The following is a 19,138-nucleotide window of genomic DNA, read 5'->3' as shown; positions in this document are numbered from 1 at the left end:
TAAACAGAACCTGAATTCATCCAAAAAAATGAAGTTTTGCCATTAGTACACCCAGGTTTGTCGTTGAGTACACCATCACCGGCGCTCCTGTCTGTGACGCAGCGTCAAGGGTAACCGCAACCATGGTCTACTAGCTGATAGTCCATTCTGCTTCATACGTTGTCGAACTATTCGTGCAGATGGTTGTTATCTTGCAAACGCTCCTATCTGTCGATTCAGGGATCGAGACGTAGCTCCACGATCCGTTACAGCCATGCGGATAAGATGCCTGTCATCTCGACTGCTAGTGATACGAGGCCGTTGGGATCCAGCACGGCGTTCCGTATTACCCTCCTGAACCCACCGATTCCATATTCTGCTAACAGTCATTGGATCACGACCAACGCGAGCAGCAATGTCGCGATACGATTAACCGCAATCGCGATAGACTACAATCCGACCTTTATTAATGTCGGAAGCGTGATGGCACGCCTTTCTCCTCCTTACTCGAGGCATCACAACAACGTTTCACCAGGCAACGCCCGTCAACTGCTATTTGTGTATGAGAAATCGGTTGGAAACTTTCCTCTTGTCAGCACGTTGTAGGTGTCGCTACCGGTGCCAACCTTGTGTGAATGCTCTGAAAAGCTAATCATTTGCATATCACAGCATCTTCTTCCTGACGGTTAAATTTCGCGCCTGTAACACGTCTTCATCGTGGCGTAGCAATTTTAATGGCCAGTAGTGTATTTTTATATCTGTACTGCGTGGTAAAGGGAAAAATCGTATTAGTAAGGAGATGTGAATCCAAGTTGGTATATGGATCACCTGTGCTAGTTTGTATGGCATATTTCCCTAAATTCACTGTGTATTAATTATTCCGTTTCCTTTATAAACTTGTTGATATTATTACTTGCATTTGACTTAATCATTAATGCCTAAGTATGACGCGTTCAGCTTGTAAATATTATTGCTACAGAATGTGACACGTTGTCTGATAAAGTTACGGAGCAGTAGTGAAGAAACTTTTCGTCGATTCACGATACGCTGCGTGTACTTGTGTAACTTTGTCGTTAAACCCTTCTTCATGGTACAGCCTGCGTTTACGGACATTGTTGACAAAATGAGATTCGTTAGCCAATGCAATCAGTGGAAGACGACGAACCCCCAGTTAGCCTCTTTTCTTTCAGAGAGCGCTCCTAAATGAATGAGCTCCAGGAACTTGATGAAATTCCGTTGGCGCTCATTATCTGCGAATGGTGGCAATTTCCATTGTTTCGTGTAGCAGAGAAGGAAATGAATGACTCTCGGCTCGCCTCTAATACAGCGACTCCGTCGCAACAGTAGGGTCGACGCAATTAAGAGGAGCCATCTGCGAGTAGCGAGGCTGAAACCAGTTTTTATATGGCACTGGAACGTCTGATTCGACTTAGTACAGAGCCTGTACAGCACCGTGGCCGATCGTCTGGCGAACACCATGTTTTTACCAGGCTGGGCGCAGGATGACCAATTAGGGAGCTTTACTAGTGAAAGCGCAGTCATCTGGCAGGATATCGTGTGATATCAGATTAAAGCATATTGTGTTCATACAGTGTTACATAAATTTGAGAATAAATGTGCCTGCCACCAACATACGTGTATATATCCTACAGTGGCAGAATTAGTGACAGATTAGTCAATGATGCGATATTTTCGAAAAAAAACGAGAATCGGTCAAAATTTAAGAGAGATAGGAGCGATTTTAGCTTTTCACTTTGTGATATTCTTCATCGAAGTTAGCAACTACGTTTATTTATGCAGTTATTTTGAGGCATCAGCCTTCTCATCGCATTGCTGTGGCTAGCGACAAATTAAATTCCTTTCTTCTGCGAAACTCTGCATCTCAACGTCGCATATACACCGTGCGTTCTCCGTCATTTGTTGTATGTATTCCTATCTCAGCCTCCCCGTAGAGCTTTTACCCTCTTAGGTGCTTTTAAGATCATGGAAGGTATTTCTTATTTGAACAGAGGACGTATTTTCCCGTTCCTTCTGCTTGTCAGCGTTTTCACTACGTAGTTTTCTCCACTGATTCTGCGGAGAATCTCCTCATTCCCTATCTTGTCAAACAAATTTATTTTCAGTATCCTTCTACAATACCACATCTCACTAGGTTAGATTCAGTACCATATAAACGTACATTCTCAAAAATTACTTCATCAAATGAAGGCCTATTTTTGATGCTAGTACACTTGTTTTGTCCAAGACCGCCCTCCTTGCCTGGACTAGTCTACTTTTTATGCCCTCCTTACTTCAGCCATCACATATTTTGCTTCTAAGGATATGAATATTGTCTACTTTGTCGCCACCATTTTTTTTATCTTCAGTTTATCGTTACTCTAATTTCTCCTGTTTCTCATTATTCTTCGGTACTCTAAATCTTTATTAGACTGCTGACTCCATTCCAACGGTCCTCTAATTATTCCTCAGTCTCACTGATATACTTTGATTTCGTCGTACATTTGTTTTCCTTTTACCCTGAATTTTAATTCCAGACAGCTGGAGTGGCCCAGTGGTTCTAGGCGCTACAGTCTGGAACCGCTCGACCGCTACTGTCGCAGGTTCGAATCTTGCCTCGGGCATGGATGTGTGTGATGTCCTTAGGTTGGTTAGGTTTAAGTAGTTCTAAGTTTTAGGGAACTGATGACCTCAGAAGTTAAGTCCCATAGTGCTCAGAGCCATTTGAACCATTTTTTGTTTTAATCCCACTCTTGAACTTTCCTTTTATTCCCCTCATTGCTTCTTCGATGTACATGTTGCAGAACAAGGCCAAAAGATTGCATCCCTAACTTACAGCTCATAAATTGTCTTTCATTCTTATTGTTCCCTGTCGTTATTTCAACATATTTATTATTAGTCGTCTTTCCCTATAGTCTATAGCCTCTTCTCTGAGAATTTCGATTTTGCATCGTTTGACAGTGTCCAGCACTTTTTATACTTCGACTAATACTTTGAACGCGTCTTGATTTTTCTTAAAGTTTGCTTTCATTATCAAGAGCAGAACTGCTCTCTGGTAATTCTACCTATCCTAAAGCCCAAATCATCATTTAACTGACTGGCAATTTTCTGTCCATTGTTTTGCATATTATTCTTGTCAACGACTTGGATGCATGAGCTGTTAAGCTTTGAGATAGTTCTCGCACTTATTTGAACTGCGGATTGTATGGACGATATTTTTCCGGGAAGTCTGATGACACGTTTCCAGCACAGCAGATCCTACACAACAACTTGAATCATCTTTGTTTACCACATCCTCCAATTATTTCAGAAACTACGAAGGAATTTTATCTACCATTTTTCTTTTGTTTGATCATAAGTCTTCCGAAGTTCGATTCAGTGCCCACTGTGAAACTGAATCCTCTATGTCATACATACAGATCACTATCTTCTTCTGTGACGTCATCAAACAAGTCGCTCCACTCGTAGAAGTCTTGAGTGTACAGTGGCTCTTTCTTTCGCCGTTCGCTTGAAGTATGTCATGTGTCAATAAAAGTTTCGTCACTTTTGTGTTTTTCCTTGTTTCAAATGATCATACCTCTTCAACCGAAATGCCTACTGTGGATAGTCTACAGCATTATAAAACTTCAAACCCATCTCGTCATTCCTGACTACTGTAGTATCCCACTTCTTTCCACAAGGATTCTTATAGACCATTGCTTTAAGCTTCAGGCTACTCTTCTTCATTACTAAATTGTTATCCGAGTCAAGATCTTCTCCTGGGTACGCCTTAAAAACCAAAATCTAATTCCACAAGCTGCGATATTGTGGTGAGACAACAGTGACCCGTATATGTAATAAGTTTCCTTTAATTTACGTCTATGGTCACAAACGTTTTGTTAACAGATTACCGGTTTCGGTCTTTAATGACCATCAACATATCTGTTTCATAAAAACAGTACATTAGGACTTTGTTTTTATGAAACAGATCTGATGATGGTCATTAAAGACCGAAACCGGTAATCTGTTAACAAAACGTTTGTGACCATAGACGTAAATTAAAGGAAACTTATCAAAATTTAATTTCCTGCTGGAATCTTCCGGTGTCTCTGCGTCTCCCCCAAGTATATCTCCTGCTTTTGTGATTTTTGACCAGGACACACTCTATTCTGAAATCAGTTGGAGCAAACAATTTTTTTCTCCTTTCTCATTCATACTACTAACAAGCTAACCGTCTCCAATAACTCTTTCATTGATTCCTTCCCCAACCACTGCGTTCTGTTTCCTCATGATCATTAGATTATCATGTCCCTTTGAGTACTGAATTATCGGTTAAATATTTCCACATATTTTATCTTTTTATCTTTTGCTTGCAAGCTGACATGTATGCCAAAACTATTGTGATTGGTACGGTTTTGCTGTCGGTTCTGAGGAGAAAAACCGTATCATTGAGCTATTCGCAGTAACCTACTGTCTATTCTTACTGTTTATGCCTCCCTCCACTTACACCACCGTCTGCTGTGTTTGATATTACCCTACAGTCATCTGACTTGGAACACTTGTCTTCCATGCTATTCTTCCATGCTATTGTCTTGGCAGTGCTATTCTACTCTTAATGTCTTCCTTGCTCCGTCCGTCATTGGTTAATTTGCTGCCTAGGTAGCAGAATTCCTTAACCTCATCTACTTCGCACCATCAGTACTGATAAGTTTCTCGCTGTTCTCATTTTTGGTACTTCTCATTACTTTCGTCTTTCTTCGATTTACTCTCAATCCATATTCATTACTCATTAGATGGTTCACTCCGCTCAGCAGAGCATGTAATACTTGTTCACTTTCACTCAGGATGGCAATGTCATCAGTCAACCGTATCATTGATATCCTTTTACCTTGAATTTTAATGCCAGCCCTGAACCTTTCCTTTATTTCCACTATTGCTTCTTTTTAATCCAAGCAGTTCGTTCTTGATCGTCCAATCCTATTATTCCTTTTCTGCTCTTGTACATAATGTATATTACCCGTCTCTCCCTATAGCTTACCCCTCTTTTCCTCAGAACTACGAGCATATTGCACCATTTTACATTGTCGAACGCTTTTTCTAACTTGTTCTACATATTTGTCTAGATTTTTCTTTAGTATTGCTTCCATTACCAACCACAACGTCAGAATTGCCGGTCTGGTGCCTTTAACTTTTCTAAAGCCGAACTGGCCGTGATCTAGCACATCCTCAAGTCTTCGGAGTTGTGTGGATGATATCTTTCCGAAAGACAGATGGTATGTCAAAAATGGCTCTGAGCACTATGGGACTTAACATCAGAGGTCATCAGTCACCTAGAACATAGAACTACTTAAATCTAACTAACCTAAGGACATCACACACATCCATGCCCGAAGCAGGATTCGAACCTGCGACCGTAGCGGCCACGCGGTCCCAGACTGTAGCGCCTAGAACTGCTCGACCAGTGCGGCCGGCTTGTTTTATTCCTCGAAAAGTTGTATTTCTGTATTTCTGAGTTTCCCGATACATGTTTGTACTTCCTCCTTTCATCGGCCAACTAAAGTATTTCTTTTGTTACCCAGCGTTTCTTCGCAGTTACCTTGTTTGTACAGATGTTTTACTTTCCCACGTCTGTGACTGACCTTTTTTGATATGTTCATTATTATTCAATTCTACTGCCTAATGAGCTGTTCCTTATTGCCGTATCTCTCGCCTTAGAGAAGTTGAAGCATATCTCGTCATTCCTTAGTAGTTGCGTATCCCACTTCTTCGCATTGTTTCTTCCTGACTAATGTACAAAACTTCAGCCTGCATCACTAATCCATTGCGATCTGGGTGTATATCTGCTGCTGATTATGCCTTACAATCGAGTATCTAATTTCGAAATCTATGTCTGACAATAATATAATCTAACTGAAACCATCAAGTATAACCGGGCCTTTTCCAAGTATCGCTCCTCTTTTTGTGATTCTTGAACAGAATGTATGCTATTACTAGCTGAAATATATTACAGAACTCAATTAGTCTTTCTCGTTTCATTCCTTGTCCCAACATTCTTCTGTAAGCTATTCTTCTTCTCCTTCCCCTATAATTGCATTCCAGTCTTCAGCTTGCGAATTTTTTTTTCGTGGTCACCCCCACCCCCCCCTCCCCCTTGGCAGTCTCCTCCCAGAGATCCGCATGTGGGACTATTCCGCAATGGAGAGATCATCATGATACTTTCTCAATTAGAGGCCACGTCTCTTGTGAATACACGTTACGTGTCTTTAATGCAGTGGTTTCCATTGCCTTCTGCATCCTCAAGCCGTTGATCTTTGCTGATTCTTCCGCCTTTAGGGGCAGTTTCTCACCCCTAGGACAAGAAAGTTCCCTGAATCTCTGTCCTCATCTCCGCCGTCTTTGACAAGGTCGTTCGCAGTATGAGCTTGACTTGCTATGCCGGAAGTCTGCGGCGTCCGGTGCTGATTATGAATCAAAATTTAGGCAGTGTCGTGTTTCAAATGCGGTCCGAAGAAGTTTTTGATTAATAACCAAACACGCTACCCCTAGAGCACGGGTGCTGATTTGACTTCCATCCAAGAAACAGAAGAAAAAACTGACCGAAATCTTAGTAAAACATTAGTAGCGGACGTCTGGAGTTGTTCTCACGACTAAATTATTTAGGAGTAACCATTAGCCCATCCTCTCACCTCCACTTCATTACAGAATCAAACTCCATCTTTTAGACCTTCTTCTGTATCTGTATTTTTGGGTATTGTTTTATTCCGACTTGACAGTCATTTCATATTTTTACCAGATTTTAATCTATATACTCATTATCATTTGTAGATTCCATTTTTATTTCACACATATTTATATCACTTTTCTCTTTTCTGTACACAATTCACGAACCAAATGATACTGAATTCATATATTAGCATCTTTGGACTCCAAAGCTCGTACTGTATGAATGTGTGCATCTTTTCCGCTTTCGTGATCCAGTTACCACGCCTACTACATAAAATTTAAACTTCAGTGTTTACGTAATTATTTCATCAGTTCCAGAACGTCTGTGGTGAACGGAACAGCTGTTAAAATCACGACACCTCATGAAACTGCCCTTAGACAGTATTTCATAGCTTTATATTACTGAGTGTGTTTACAACATCCCACGCAATTTCCTTTAAAATTTTCATTTCCAGTCTTTATCTGTTTCATAATTACGTGTATTATATTTGAAGAATGACTGATTTCGGAATGCTTGAAAATGATAATGTGCCAAAACTGCAATCGCAATAAATAATGTTTTAACAGGCAAATGCAGAATGGTCTCATTTAATAATTTCTAATGAGCTATTAGCTACCACTTATAGGTCGTTATGGAGTGGCTACCCCATGTCCTAAAATACGAGTATTTTGATGGGCGCGTTACCTGTGGTGGTGAAGTTGCAGAGGACAATGTTGATGGCCATGGCGAGCAGGGGCGCTGCAGCTGCAGGTCTCATGGCGGCAAGCGCATCGCGAGGCTGCTGCGGTTGACCGCCCTGAAACACGGACACGTGCACACAGTCAGATACCGCCAGTGTCAGCAACGCTCATATCAACTAAGGCCGACTCCTATCTCAACATGTGCCCGTAAAAACTGCTTCGTAGATAACTCAGTACAAGATCTACTAGTTGTCGATCGACTAAGGCTTGCAACAGATAAAATAATTGTTTGACGTGGCCAAAGAAGTATTCTGCTCGGGATATCGAGGGCCTCATTGACATCGCCATCCGTCAAAGAGCTTCAACGTTCCGGTTGAAAAAAAGCAGAGGCGACTAGGTATTTGAAATTATATGAGAGAACATCATAGAAATGCACCAACTAAATCGCTGGCATAATGATACCTGTCAGAGAGAATGGGCGTCGCGTCCACAGCTATTTTGCAAACATCAAGGAAATATTTAAATCCCACACGGGCCATGGTCCATTTCCTCAAGTGCCATGGTCCACACCCACAACACTTCCATCGATTTGATCTCAGCCGAACACACGTGCACCTGTGGAGAACTAGGTAGTCCTGAATATGTCACTTTATACTGTGACAGACTCGCACACACTCTTCGAACTGAGGATGACAACACAGGGCAAATTCTACGACAAGCCTGCGATTTCAGCATACTGAATAAAATAACCAATAATGTATGACGCACGTTACACGAATTATACAAACAAGAACAAACACATAGACAAACAAGAGCAAGCACACAAACGAAAGTCATACTTCGAATGACAGAGACACAGACACAGACACAAGTGTAGAAATAGATGCTGAAACAGATACAAACAGTGAGATTAACCTACAAACCTAGATGTCAGATAAGACCAAATTAAGAAACACAGAAAAGGATTAACTGTCATTTTAATACATGTAGAAACGTGTTGAGTAATATGTGTAATTTAAGTGATATACCTTTTATTAAGCTTAGGAAAATGATGCAATTGGTTATTTAACTTAAATGAGGTTTTACATTACAGACATTAGAAACACCATGCACACAACATGTAGAGATAAGGAAATCAGAGGTGCAGAAATAATGTACCGATTATGACTTTGTGTAAAGCACAAATGACCTGTAACAAATGTAATGTAAGAGCAATACTACACACTCCTGTACACATCAGTTTATGAAGTTTAATTTAATCGTAGGGCTAGGGCCCCTCACCGGGCAGGCCGTTCGCCGGTGGCGGTCTTTCAATTTGACGCCACTTCGGCGACCTGCAGTACATGAGGATGATAGGATGATGATAAGGACAGCACAAAATCCAGTCCTTGGGCGGAGAAAATTTCCCACCCAGCTGGAGGATTGACAATCCGTCACGCTGACCATTCTTTTTTTTCTTCTCCGATCTCATTTTGTTCGTAATTGTTCGTTGGATATGTTCAGGGCGGACGTCCCATGACATCTATTAATGTTCATCGTTGATCCGTTAGCTCAGTTTTCTATTACAGAGGGCAGCTAACCGGCAGACCGAACACGCTGAGCTACCTTGCCGGCATCCATTCAGCTACCGGAGGCGCACCATTTTACCAGATGAATGTTACAGATATTTAGTAAGAATGTGACAGGTTCGATGATCTGCCGAGCCGTCACACCCAAGATAATACAAATCTATGTACTTTCCTACTATTTTTTATTTCTCTTTCTTAAATGAAATTCTTGTTATTTTAGAAAGTTTTTCCTAATGCTTAATATATCATAAAGTATAGTGTGTCACAACCTCTTTCCATCTTCCGCAATTTCCATCTTCATCTCACAAAAAGAAAATTACAAGATTTTCATTTCGTACTTGCTTGTAAGTCCGTATGTATTTAAAGTTGGAATACTATTAATTCTTATTACTAATAAGAAATATCAAAGCTTACTATTGGAGCATACCGAATAAAATAACCGATAATGTATCACGTACGTTACACGCATTTAACAAACAAGAATAAACACATGCACAAATAAGAACAAGCACACAAACGCGGTAACATCGCACTTGGAATGCCAGAGACAGAGACGCAGATGTAGAATTAGAGTCAGATGCTGAAACATTTCACGTTATGTACGTGTACAATTTCATATTGTGAAAATACGCCTTGTATTAGTAATTCGATGGCTAGTCATTTGTAAATGGCAGCAGCAAATAAATGAATTGGATACCAGGCGCGCAGCTGCTGAAACCCTACTTCTTCTCCTTGTACTTCTGCCATATAGCTGTAGGCCGTCTTTCGACTGAGTCGACTGAAGGCTCACGTCGGCCTTTTAAACCCATGGACCACTCCACTTCACTTGTGCCCGCACATACACTAGCGCCAGAGACGTCTTTCTGGGAAAGAGCTTTGTGTAAACTGAGACTGCGGTGAACATGTCGAACCACGCTGGGGTATCTATGTGTCAATAGCTGTTGCACTGTAGTGACATCTTTGGCTATTTATTAAAAAAAAGCCCGAATTCAATGCTTTTTCAGGCTTAAACCGTTTACTCTTTCAATTAAATTCTTTGGCTAAGGAAATTCTATGGTTTCCTTCGCCACCCAGTCTCGAAAACATGAGATCGAGGTTAGAATTTCGACATTGTCATAGCTTGGATTAACTGGTGTCGATGTAGGGTGTGATCTCTGCGGATCTTTTAGGGGTGTAAGAGCCGTGTGTGACTTCGGTGTTTTGTGTATATTTCTTGGCTCTTACGCGTGCTTTGTCAACTGGCTTGGCTCTTACGCGTGCTTTGTCAACTGAAACGGCAATCCTTGGAGGGAAGAAGAAGCTCTTTTCGCGAAGCACTACAGAGAAAATTTTCATAACAGACATTTGCAGCTGAATGCAGAACTATTCCATTGTCGCCAACGTACGATTCGCGTAAGAACCGCCGAGCCCAGATAAGACACTCTCGCATATTAACAGTCACTTCTCTGTTGCTACATTTTCGGGTAGAACAGTAAAGAAAATGAATAGCAGTACCAGAAAGTACTCTCCATCATACATGATGTATGTATGTTTATGTAGATGAAATTATATTAGTTTTAAGAACACATGTAAAATAGTGGAAAGTATCCGAGACGTCCTAGATCCACGATTCAGGGTAGCTACTGCTTAAATTTTGAATAAAATCTTCTGTAATGGCGAACAAAAACTTCCGTTTTGTAGGGACAATCAACAGTTTACCGTTTGACGGCGTTACTGCAGCGTGTATGCGACGGGTATATAAGCAACGACGTGTAGGCCAGGGATTAGTGTAGCATTCGTGTCTTTCAGGAGTGCCCATGGTAAATGCCGAAACTTGAAATAAGGTGTTGTTACTAGTAAATGCGTCCAAACAGGACCAACGTGCTCTTATTCTTTTCTTGACTGCCAAACGACAAACAGCGATAGACATACATCGAAGAATGACGAAAGTGAATCCTCCAGTATACCTATCGAAAGCATCCGATTTGGAATAGTGCGCCAAGTTCCGAGATGTTGCTTCATGATATCGCACGTCCCCATATCGGAAACGTCGTAATTCAGAATTAACATCACACTCCATCACCCACCTCTGAAACTGATTTCTTCCCATGTGGTTACCGCGCCTTTGATTCCTTAAATAAGGCCCTGAAAGGATGACGATTCCTGTCGGACAATTATGTGCTGCAGACATTTACAGATTTCTTCACCATACGGATACCTACAACCTAGTGCGTCGGCATTTGCCTCAATGCTCATAGCGAATTTGCTGACTGTCATAGCAATTCTGGAATGAAGAAGTCATTCTCTATCTACCAAGAGCCATGTCCAAAAGGGCGTAGGAACGGAAAGAGTTTCAGAGCAACCTCTCGTCCTTGGTGTAGGAAACTACCACTAAATGTTGGCATAATCAGCATTGACCAATCACACGATGATTCAGGACCTACTGGAAGCCACTGCACTAAAAACACATAACGTGTACCCACAAGAGACATATCCTGCAATTCAAACAGTGTCATGACGATCGCTACATAAGAAAAAGATTCCATATTAATCTCCCATTGGATCTCCGGCAGGGGATTGCCAAGGGGACGGATATCACGAGAAAAAGACTATCAACGAGTCGATAAAAGCATACCAATAGGAGCCTGAAATGTCAAGATTGAGTGTGGTAGTGGAGGTGAAATACAAAGAAAGATTTCTAGTCGAAGGAATATAGGTTAATATCTGCAGCAGCAGAAAATGGTCTCATGGGAGTAGGAAGGTATGGCACAGAGTGAGTTACTGTGAACAGTTCAGTGATAGGATTGTTCTAATCAGAAACCAACACTAGTAACAATAGATGAGGTATGTATGCCGAGGCCATTTGAGGATATTTACAGCGTAAGTATGTGAAGGGAGACAATAATCTATTAATCATGGATGGTGGAAAGCAATAGTTGGGGATAATATGTGCTTGGTAGAAGGAATGACAGAATAGAAAGCCTACTTGAGTTGTACAATATACTGCTCACAGCCACAGAGAATACATTGGCCAAATAACACAAGCAGCTGAGGTATAATGGGAAAAGTTCGTGAGACACGCCAAGATTCCAGCTGGATCATATCTTGAACCGAGATTACAAAATCAGACATTCCATTGTCAGGCGTGACCAAGAGCAGATGACTAGCAAGATAAAGTACTAACGTATCGTCTGGAATATCGGTTCAAAATGGCTCTGAGCACTATGGGACTTAACTTCTGAGGTCATCAGTCCCCTAGAACTTAGAACTACTTAAGCTTAAATTAAGGACACCACACACATCCATGCCCGAGGCAGGATTCGAACCTGCGACCGTATCGTTCAGGCGGTTCCAGACTGTAGCACCTAGAACCGCTCGGCCACCATGGCTGGCGGAATATCGGTGTTGTAAGATATAATGAGGTGCTTTTGGAGGCGTCTAATGCTGTACATAATGCGTTAAGGAATATCACAATAGGCATTCATAGGAGTGGACATCTCCAAAAAGGTCAGTTACAGACTTTGGGTACACAAACATACGCACAAGGAAGGTAATAGAAGAAATATTTCTACTGTACGAAGAAAGGAATAAGAACAAAAATATTAAGGAAATATTGCTGTATACGTCACTTAGGACTGAAATAATACGAAGTGAGACAAACCAAAACGAAACGGTTGCATCAAAAAAGTAATGAACTCAAAAATAAACGGTCGGGATACGAGATCCAGCGTAACAGAAAAGTCAAAAGAATCTTATGTGAAATTCAAAACAAGGGCGTCAGTATTAAGAGAGCACAGGGAATTCTACTATTAAACATATAAGAAAAAGCAAGGTAGCAAGTGTAGTGTCGCGGAATAGTAAAGAGTTGGAAACGTGGAATATTGTCAAAGTTGCATTGCCTATGCCGAGAGCAAGAGGCAGTAGGTTAGCCAAGAGGTAAGAGGATTGCACATGTATTGGAATGTGTCGTCATGCAGGGCAATGGCCTGGTTACGCACAACAGGCGAGAGAGAATTGCTTAGCACGCGGGTTTGTGTTAGACGGAGACTTTCGTTGAGTGTAAGACAGAGGTATAGTGTGAACTGTACTGCATTTCACAACTTCACGTAAGTCTGCTGTAACATCACATAACTCTGTCACAAGAACACATAAGGGGCGAGTACGACAGATAAATCAGCAGTATAAGTGGAACGAATGTGGTCATTACAAACGAACATGATCTCAGGATGTCGCTTTGCTTCCTTTAAAAACGCCAGCTTTGATAGCAACAAGGCCTTCGCAGTTAGATGTGTTCTGGGTCGCTGCGTAGCGCTCAGCTCAGTGATCAACATGTTAATCTTTGTTAAGATGTTGGAGTAAGGGCAGCCCATCCAGCAGCAGACGTGAGGGGACAGTGGCAGCTCTGGTTCTCTCTGCTGCCGCTGTCAATCATCAACCCAGGATTATCAGACATTGCTGCAGACTCGCTCGCCGCCTATGCTGACCACCTCAGTGAGCCGTCGTCGAGATCGTGCGGAGCCTAGGCCCTGTGCATGGACCGTCACAACTGGGTGAGCTGATGACGCTAGGTGACTGCAGCCCGTTACACCCACCGTGGACGAGCCACCAGGAGGAGCAGGGAAGAAGACGAGGTGGATGGAGTACACTCTGCACTACGAGAACGCTTCTTGTGCCGTCAGCGCCGGGACATCAACCCAGAGCCTCCTACGCACAGCAGTTGGCTGAAGAAACGGCACTCCATCGCTACGTCACAGCACGCGGCGCTGCGCTAGCAAGACTGGTGCGGCCCGGAACTGGTGTCATCAATCTGAGTCAGAGAGGGCTTGGGGAAGGTCGTTGATATCACCAAGCTCAGCCAGCTTGTGTTGCGCGGGCCACATTGTACTCGGCAGGAATAAAGGTGTCATGAATTAATAATGTTTCTTTGGCGTTTCTGACGCGTCCACAGTCATTTCCTAGAATCCTGACAACTGGAAAGGTCACTGCTCAGCTTCCAGTCCACCGTAGGCGACCGGGACCACCGGGGCACCTACACAGGGTACACATGGGAACATGTGGGAATAAGCTTAACGTCTCATACATATGAGCTGTGGAAAATATTGAAGGAACTAAAAAGAACATTGAGGATCTGTTGGACTACCTTCACTTTGCTTTTCGGAATGTTAAAGGCACTAGACAGGGAGTTTTGACATTGAGCTTTCCAATGGAAGCAAGACCTAGAAAAAACGTTCGACAATGTATAACGGTGCATATTCTCAGTTCAGTTTGTGTATAGAAATTTAAGAAATAAAATAAAGGTTCGAGAGGAGGACTAAAACTGAGTTTGAAATGATATCGAAAGACTCACGGATGACATTGCTATCCTCAGTGAAAGTGAAGAAGAACTGCAGTGCGTGTTGGATGAAATGCCCTAATGAACAAACACTGCAGATTGGGGGTAGAGCAAAGAAAGAGGAAAATAACGAGTAGTAGTAAAATAAGATTATCCATAAACATAACATCAAACAGGTAACCACGAGGTCACGAGATTCTACTACCCTGTATGCAAAATAATAAATGACCCACGAAGGCAGGAGGACATTAAAAGCAGAGCAGCACAGGCAGATCGACATTCTTTGGCTGAATATATCTATTACTATCAAAAATTGGTTGTAATTTAAGGAAGGAATATCTGTGAATGTAAGTCTGCAGCACAGTGTTGTATGATAATCGCGAGCTATGGGAAAATCGGAAAAGGAGATAATCAAAGCATTGGACAGGAGGTGCTATATGGGGTGAACATGAACACAACCGACAAACTCTAGGTATGCATTCCTGACTGGAAATGGAGGAAAAAGGGTCCCATGAACATGTGTTCAGAAACGCATTGTTGTCACCAGATGTGGCTGACGCATGCAAGTTCTTGTGACAAAGTGCCGTGTATTCCTTGTGTATTACATGCTGTTTGGTTGACACAGAGTACTGTAAGCAGCAGGACGGTCCAGTATTCAGGTGGTGAACAAGCTGAGATGGTGTTTGTGTACGGCCAAGCAGATGGAAACGGTCGAGAGGTGAAAAAAGCACCCTTATAGACATCAAACACATCACACAACATTTAAAGCCATTTTTGGGTTTCTGAGTGATCATGTGTTCTTTCAGACTGGTGAAGTAGCCGGGAGGAGGCAGAATGTGCGTACACTACACGTGGAGGATCGTTCTGCAGGATATTGAGACGAACCCTAGTACAAGCTCCAGGCATGTGATCAGCAAACATGGTGTTCGGTTGTGCTTATCCTGCATGACTACCGCTTCTGTCCCTATCACCTGCAACGAGTGCAAGGACTATCATCATTGGATTTCGCTCTATGAGGATGATAGTTTTTGTGACAGAGCATAAAAATTACGGGAGTTGTGTCATTAGCGCTCTTCATCGACGAACCGTTCTGCTTCTTACTGTGCGCTGCGTCAGTCACACAGCCTGTAACACACAAGGAACACACGGCTCCTGTTCTTAGCGTCTTTCAATCGTCACCGCCATCTACGGTGGCAACACTGCGCTTCTGGACTCATGTTCATGAGAGTTTCTTCCTCTATTTCCAATCAGGAAACCATCTCCGCAGTTTGTCAGTTGGATTAATATTCACTCTGTAGTTGAAAATTATATGGGCTGATAAACGAGACATAATGGGACTCCTGGAAAAGTCGGCTACTAAAACCGACCTACAAACCAAGGAGGTTAAGAACTGTCTACCAAGCACCCAATTACGGCGAGTTTTCCATTTTCACAACTCGTTGATTGACGTGATTAAGGAACATCTGACTTGGCCGTCTATTGACCGAGGCGTTAGAGAAATAACGCCAAACCGAATAGCGATGTTCAACGGGGGTTCCTTAGCTGTGAGCGTGAATCTTGCCCAATGGAAAATATATTAATTATATGGGGCGCTTACCTCGCACCAAAAGAAGCCATCGGTATGTGTGAGTCATTATCGACGCGTTTTCGTGGTTTCCCTGGCTTTTTCCGAGTCGTAATGTGACGGCTGCCACCACCATTGCGCATTTAACTAATGTATTTAATGTGTTTGGGTGTTTGGGCCTCCTAAGCAAATCTTTAGTGATAATGCACCGGCCTTTCTTTCGGCTCCCTTCAAGGCCTTCTGTTTTCAAAGCAGTTTTAACAAGTAACTACCACTCCAAATTATGCGCAGGGGTCCTTTGCGGAAAGGGACAATCGTCACGTTAAATCCGAACTGATCATCTTTCATCAGAAGTCTCCCAGTAAGTAGAATACTACTCTTCCTTGGCATTGATTTGCCTTCAATACCGCCAGCCATGAGACTTTTAACGCTACTCCGTTTTCTTTGGTGTTTTCCTGTCATTTCCCCCCCTTTCGAACTTATTGGGGATTCAAGACCTAACTCCTGTGGAGATCGCCCCTCAGGTCGTCGAGGAAAACTGGAATAGAGCCAGGCGCAGTATTCACAGGGTCCACAACAAACAAGCTGGTCGTTATAACCGTAATGGGCGAGCGTTCAGGGGTAATCCGGGAGATTAGGTCTATGTTCGTAATTTTCCCAGGAGGGAGGTGCCTGTTGCCCCGTTTTCTGGGATCGTGTTCGATTATGCGGATTTAGGGCACGTTAATCTTCTGGTTAAGGACAACCGTACCGGCATGATATACCGGGTCCACCTTAATGAAATTAAGTTTGGTTAGGCCGCTAGTTGCGACTCCTAGAACCCCACTCCTTCCCGGGTTTTGCCTTGAGAGGGGAAGTTGAGCCGTGTTGCTGCTCCAGTTGGTGCTGTTGTAGGTTTCCGTCCTCTATTTGAGGCCAGACTGTATCGTTCAGTTGACATGATTGCGGTTGTTGGTCTTGTGTTGACTGGAGCCACTGGTTTCGCAAGCGTTGCCTGTACACTAGTGACAGAAGCGGCGTTATTGATATGTAGTACATCTACATCTACATCTACATGACTACTCTGCAATTCACATTTAAGTGCTTGGCAGAGGGTTCATCGAACCACAATCATATTATCTCTCTACTATTCCACTCCCGAACAGCGAGCGGGAAAAACGAACACCTAAACCTTTCTGTTCGAGCTCCGATTTCTCTTATTTTATTTTGATGATCATTCATACTTATGTAGGTTGGGCTCAACAAAATATTTTCGCACTCGGAAGAGAAAGTTGGTGACTAAAATTTCGTAAAAAGATCTCGCCGCGACGAAAAACGTCTTTGCTGTAATGACTTCCATCCCAATTCGCGTATCATAACTGCCACACTTTCTCCCCTATTACGTGATAATACAAAACGAGCTGCCCTTTTTTGCACCCTTTCGATGTCCATCGCCAATCCCACCTGGTAAGGATCCCAAACCGCGAAGCAATATTCTAACAGAGGACGAACGATTGTAGTGTAAGCTGTCTCTTTAGTGGACTTGTTGCATCTTCTAAGTGTCCTGCCAATGAAACGCAACCTTTGGCTCACCTTCCCCACAATATTCTCTATGTGGTCTTTCCAACTGAAGTTGTTCGTAATTTTGACACCCAGGTACTTAGTTGAATTGACAGCCTTGAGAATTGTAATATTTATCGAGTAATCGAATTCCAACGGATTTCTTTTGGAACTCATGTGCATCACCTCACACTTTTCGTTATCTAGCGTCAACTGCCACCTGCCACACCATACAGCAATCTTTTCTAAATCGCTTTGCAACTGATACTGGTCTTTGGATGAGCTTAATAGACGGTAAATTACAGAATCATCTGCGAACAACCTAAGAGAACTCCTCAGATTGTCACCCAGGTCATTTATATAGATAAGGAACAGCAGTGGTCCCAGGACGCTTCCCTGGGGAACAACTGATATCACTTCAGTTTTACTCGATGATTTGCCGTCTATTACTACGAACTGCGACCTTCCTGACAGGAAATCACGAATCCAGTCGCACAACTGAGACTATACCCCATAGGCCCGCAGCTTGATTAGAAGTCGCTTGTGAGGAACGGTGTCAAAAGCTTTCCGGAAGTCTAGAAATACGGAATCAACTTGAGATCCCCTGTCGATAGCGGCCATTACTTCGTGCGTCCTATGTTTACCTGTGGTCCTATGTGACGTGGCTGTTCTTCCAGCACATGTGAGTAAGCAGTTCGGTAGGGGACTCCGGAGGAGCCACCAGTGCAGTGAGACAACACGCTGGAAACGCTGGCAGCACGCATGCACTGCCGGGTGGAAGGGCTGTGGTCGCGAGGGTACATGACCTAGGCGCCAGCTGGATCCAACAAGCTTTAAGCTGAGTGGATTTTAATCCGAGTGGTGAAACCTCCATCATTATGAGACCTGGCGATTCTCCAGTAACTTGGGTTCGTGTTGGTGCTCGCAGTGTCGCTGAGACGAGAAGCAGCGAGTGGAGTGTTTAGGGAAGGCGGATCTAACTATCTTTCCTCGACCTCTTGTTATTAATTGCTGCATTCTATGTGTTACTATTTGTTAATTTCCTGTCTGGTTGCCGCTAACGCCCCAGTTACGTGCCCTGGAGGTTGGTGTACGTAATGGCAGTGTACGTTTCCTCGCCTTGCAGCTGCTGTCACGTAAGGCGTGTAGTTTTGACAGTTTCCTTGATTGTAGGTCGGTTGGTGTTTCTTCTGCTCTGGTAGTAGTGGTTTCTTTCTCCTTTCGGACGCTCTAAACACAGCATTCTGAGGACGTAGTGCTGGTCGCATTGTTTGCTTCATCGGCGCCAGGTAAATGTGTAGACATTTGGAAAATGGGATACGTTAGTATCACATTTTCTACAGCGTGTAGGAATAGTTAATTTAGCACCGGAAGAATCGATAGAGGGAGAAAATAGAAGGCCTGCTCCTAAACTGGAGTACTGAAAATAATGTATGATGTTACTACACTGAGAAGAAAATATTTTCACTACGTTGAAGATGGAAGTTAGCAGAAATAACAAGTTTTGATGTAACCGGAACAGTGACGAACAGCTCAGTCTCCGACAACAGTCACGAGTTCCCCTGAAATATTCAAATTGCTAAGCCAGCTTGAAAATATGCTTTCAGACATTCGCTATCGGGAATGTAGTTCTGCAATACTATCATTTATTGATAAAAGGAAAAGAATTGAGTCGAGTACATAAAATAAATTTGAACGCTGTTAATAAGCTCTCATATACCTTTTTCTTCAGTCATTTGTGAAAACTGTTGGACTATGGACGCATACGGTAAGCATTTATCGCCATCTGCTTTACTG

The 19,138-nt window shown here is 42.8% G+C and overlaps 1 protein-coding gene across 2 annotated transcripts in view; it reads right to left on the bottom strand.

Moving 5' to 3' along the window:
- LOC126354543 (uncharacterized) overlaps window positions 1-19,138 on the bottom strand; it is a 426,012-nt gene that overhangs the window by 255,381 nt on the left and 151,493 nt on the right. For both annotated transcript variants that reach the window (XM_050004275.1, XM_050004274.1), the window contains one exon: window positions 7,364-7,475. In XM_050004275.1, the coding sequence (XP_049860232.1) occupies window positions 7,364-7,436 (73 nt within the window). In that variant the 5' untranslated portion in view covers window positions 7,437-7,475. The remainder of the gene's footprint in view (window positions 1-7,363; window positions 7,476-19,138) is intronic.

The sequence above is a fragment of the Schistocerca gregaria genome, chromosome 3, assembly GCF_023897955.1.
Source record: "Schistocerca gregaria isolate iqSchGreg1 chromosome 3, iqSchGreg1.2, whole genome shotgun sequence".
Lineage (NCBI taxonomy): Eukaryota > Metazoa > Arthropoda > Insecta > Orthoptera > Acrididae > Schistocerca > Schistocerca gregaria.
This window is presented reverse-complemented; position numbering and strand designations above follow the sequence as displayed.